Raw genomic sequence first — 1,441 nt, forward strand, 5'->3', positions numbered from 1 at the left:
GTCCATTTTCCAAGTTTAGGAACCTTTCCAAGTTGTTGAAGATAATGATGAACAGTTGTATGGTTTGAACTAAGCTTTATTGCGAATTCTTCAACTGATAATGCAGGATTTTCTTCAAGTAATACCTCAAGGAGCTTATCATCAAACTCAACTGGACATCCTGTTTGATCTTCATCTTCAAGGCTGAAATCTCCACTTCTGAATTTTGCAAACCATCTTCTGCAAGTTCTTTCATTCAAGCATTCTTTCCCATAAACTGAGTGTATGTTTCGAGTCGCTTCGGCTGCAGAGTTTCCTTTTTTCTACTCATAAAGTATTACGTGCCTCAAATGCTCTTTGGATACTTCCATGTTAGAAAAGGTTTTAATCAATGAAATTTTAATTCTATTATTCTGTAAAATAATATTTAATTAGCTTAAATGTGCACAAATGCATAAAAATAATTTTTAATTCCATTAGACATTCTAAAATACTATTAAATTTCATTCAATTTTAAAAAAGGTAAAATCAGACAGAACTTATGGGATGACCTGATATGTTTGTGTGTCTTAGTGTCTGTGTTTGTCCCCTACCACCACTTGCCAACTAGTGCTGAAGCGTTTCCGTCCCAGTAACTTAGCAGTTCAACAAAAGTGATCGATAGAATAAGTACCAGGCTTTAAAAGAAAAAAATAAGTGCTGAGATAAATACATTCGACTAAAGAATTCTTCAAGGTGGTGCCCTAGTCTAATGACTGAACAAGTAAATGATAAAAGATAAAAGATATATTCCAAGTCATTTCTTCTGACAACTTAGGTAGATTTTTTTTTTTTTCTTTTCTGCTACTTCACATAATTGCTCCACTTTGAGGTAGGAACAAAGAATGCTTAAGAAGAATGCGGTGCAAGTTGAAGCACCATATAAAGGTTCTAAAGATAAGGTTTGAAATTGTACCCAGGTTATCAGAAGTTCAGACAAGCTTCACTTCACACTTCATGTACCTTATTGAAAAAAAGCAAATGCAAATTGAAACTAACCTTCTCAAAATGACAATAAAACACACTGTTAAAGTGATGAGTGTTAGTCCACCAGCAATTCCTATTGTTAAGTAATTGACAATTTCTGAAAAAAATATATATATACAGATATATATTAAAAATATATATAAAAGAAAATGCTGTTCAACAAACATGATAGACCACAGATTATGTGTAAGGAAGTAGAGTAGTTGATTCACTCAAACCTAATACATGCAAGAAAGTTATTTTGTAAAACCCAAATAGATGAAATGCACAGCACAGTTGGAGTTTTGGCTTTCACTTCACAACCTATGAGTAAATTAATAAGTCTTTCCTCTTTAGTATGTAAGAGCAAAATTCTAAAAAAAAATCATGCTAAATTGTCTGCTATCACACGCATGCTTATCAGAAGTTCTATACATATCTTCTATATTTCCTCACC

At 32.5% G+C, this 1,441-nt stretch overlaps 1 protein-coding gene across 2 annotated transcripts in view; it reads right to left on the reverse strand.

The window, feature by feature from the left end:
* Nucleotides 1-1,441, reverse strand: part of LOC106867862 (uncharacterized) — a 92,070-nt gene that overhangs the window by 3,210 nt on the left and 87,419 nt on the right. For both annotated transcript variants that reach the window (XM_014912907.2, XM_014912906.2), the window contains exon 5: nt 1,018-1,102. In XM_014912907.2, the coding sequence (XP_014768393.1) occupies nt 1,018-1,102 (85 nt within the window). The remainder of the gene's footprint in view (nt 1-1,017; nt 1,103-1,441) is intronic.

The sequence above is a fragment of the Octopus bimaculoides genome, chromosome 5, assembly GCF_001194135.2.
Source record: "Octopus bimaculoides isolate UCB-OBI-ISO-001 chromosome 5, ASM119413v2, whole genome shotgun sequence".
Taxonomy (NCBI): Eukaryota; Metazoa; Mollusca; class Cephalopoda; order Octopoda; family Octopodidae; genus Octopus; species Octopus bimaculoides.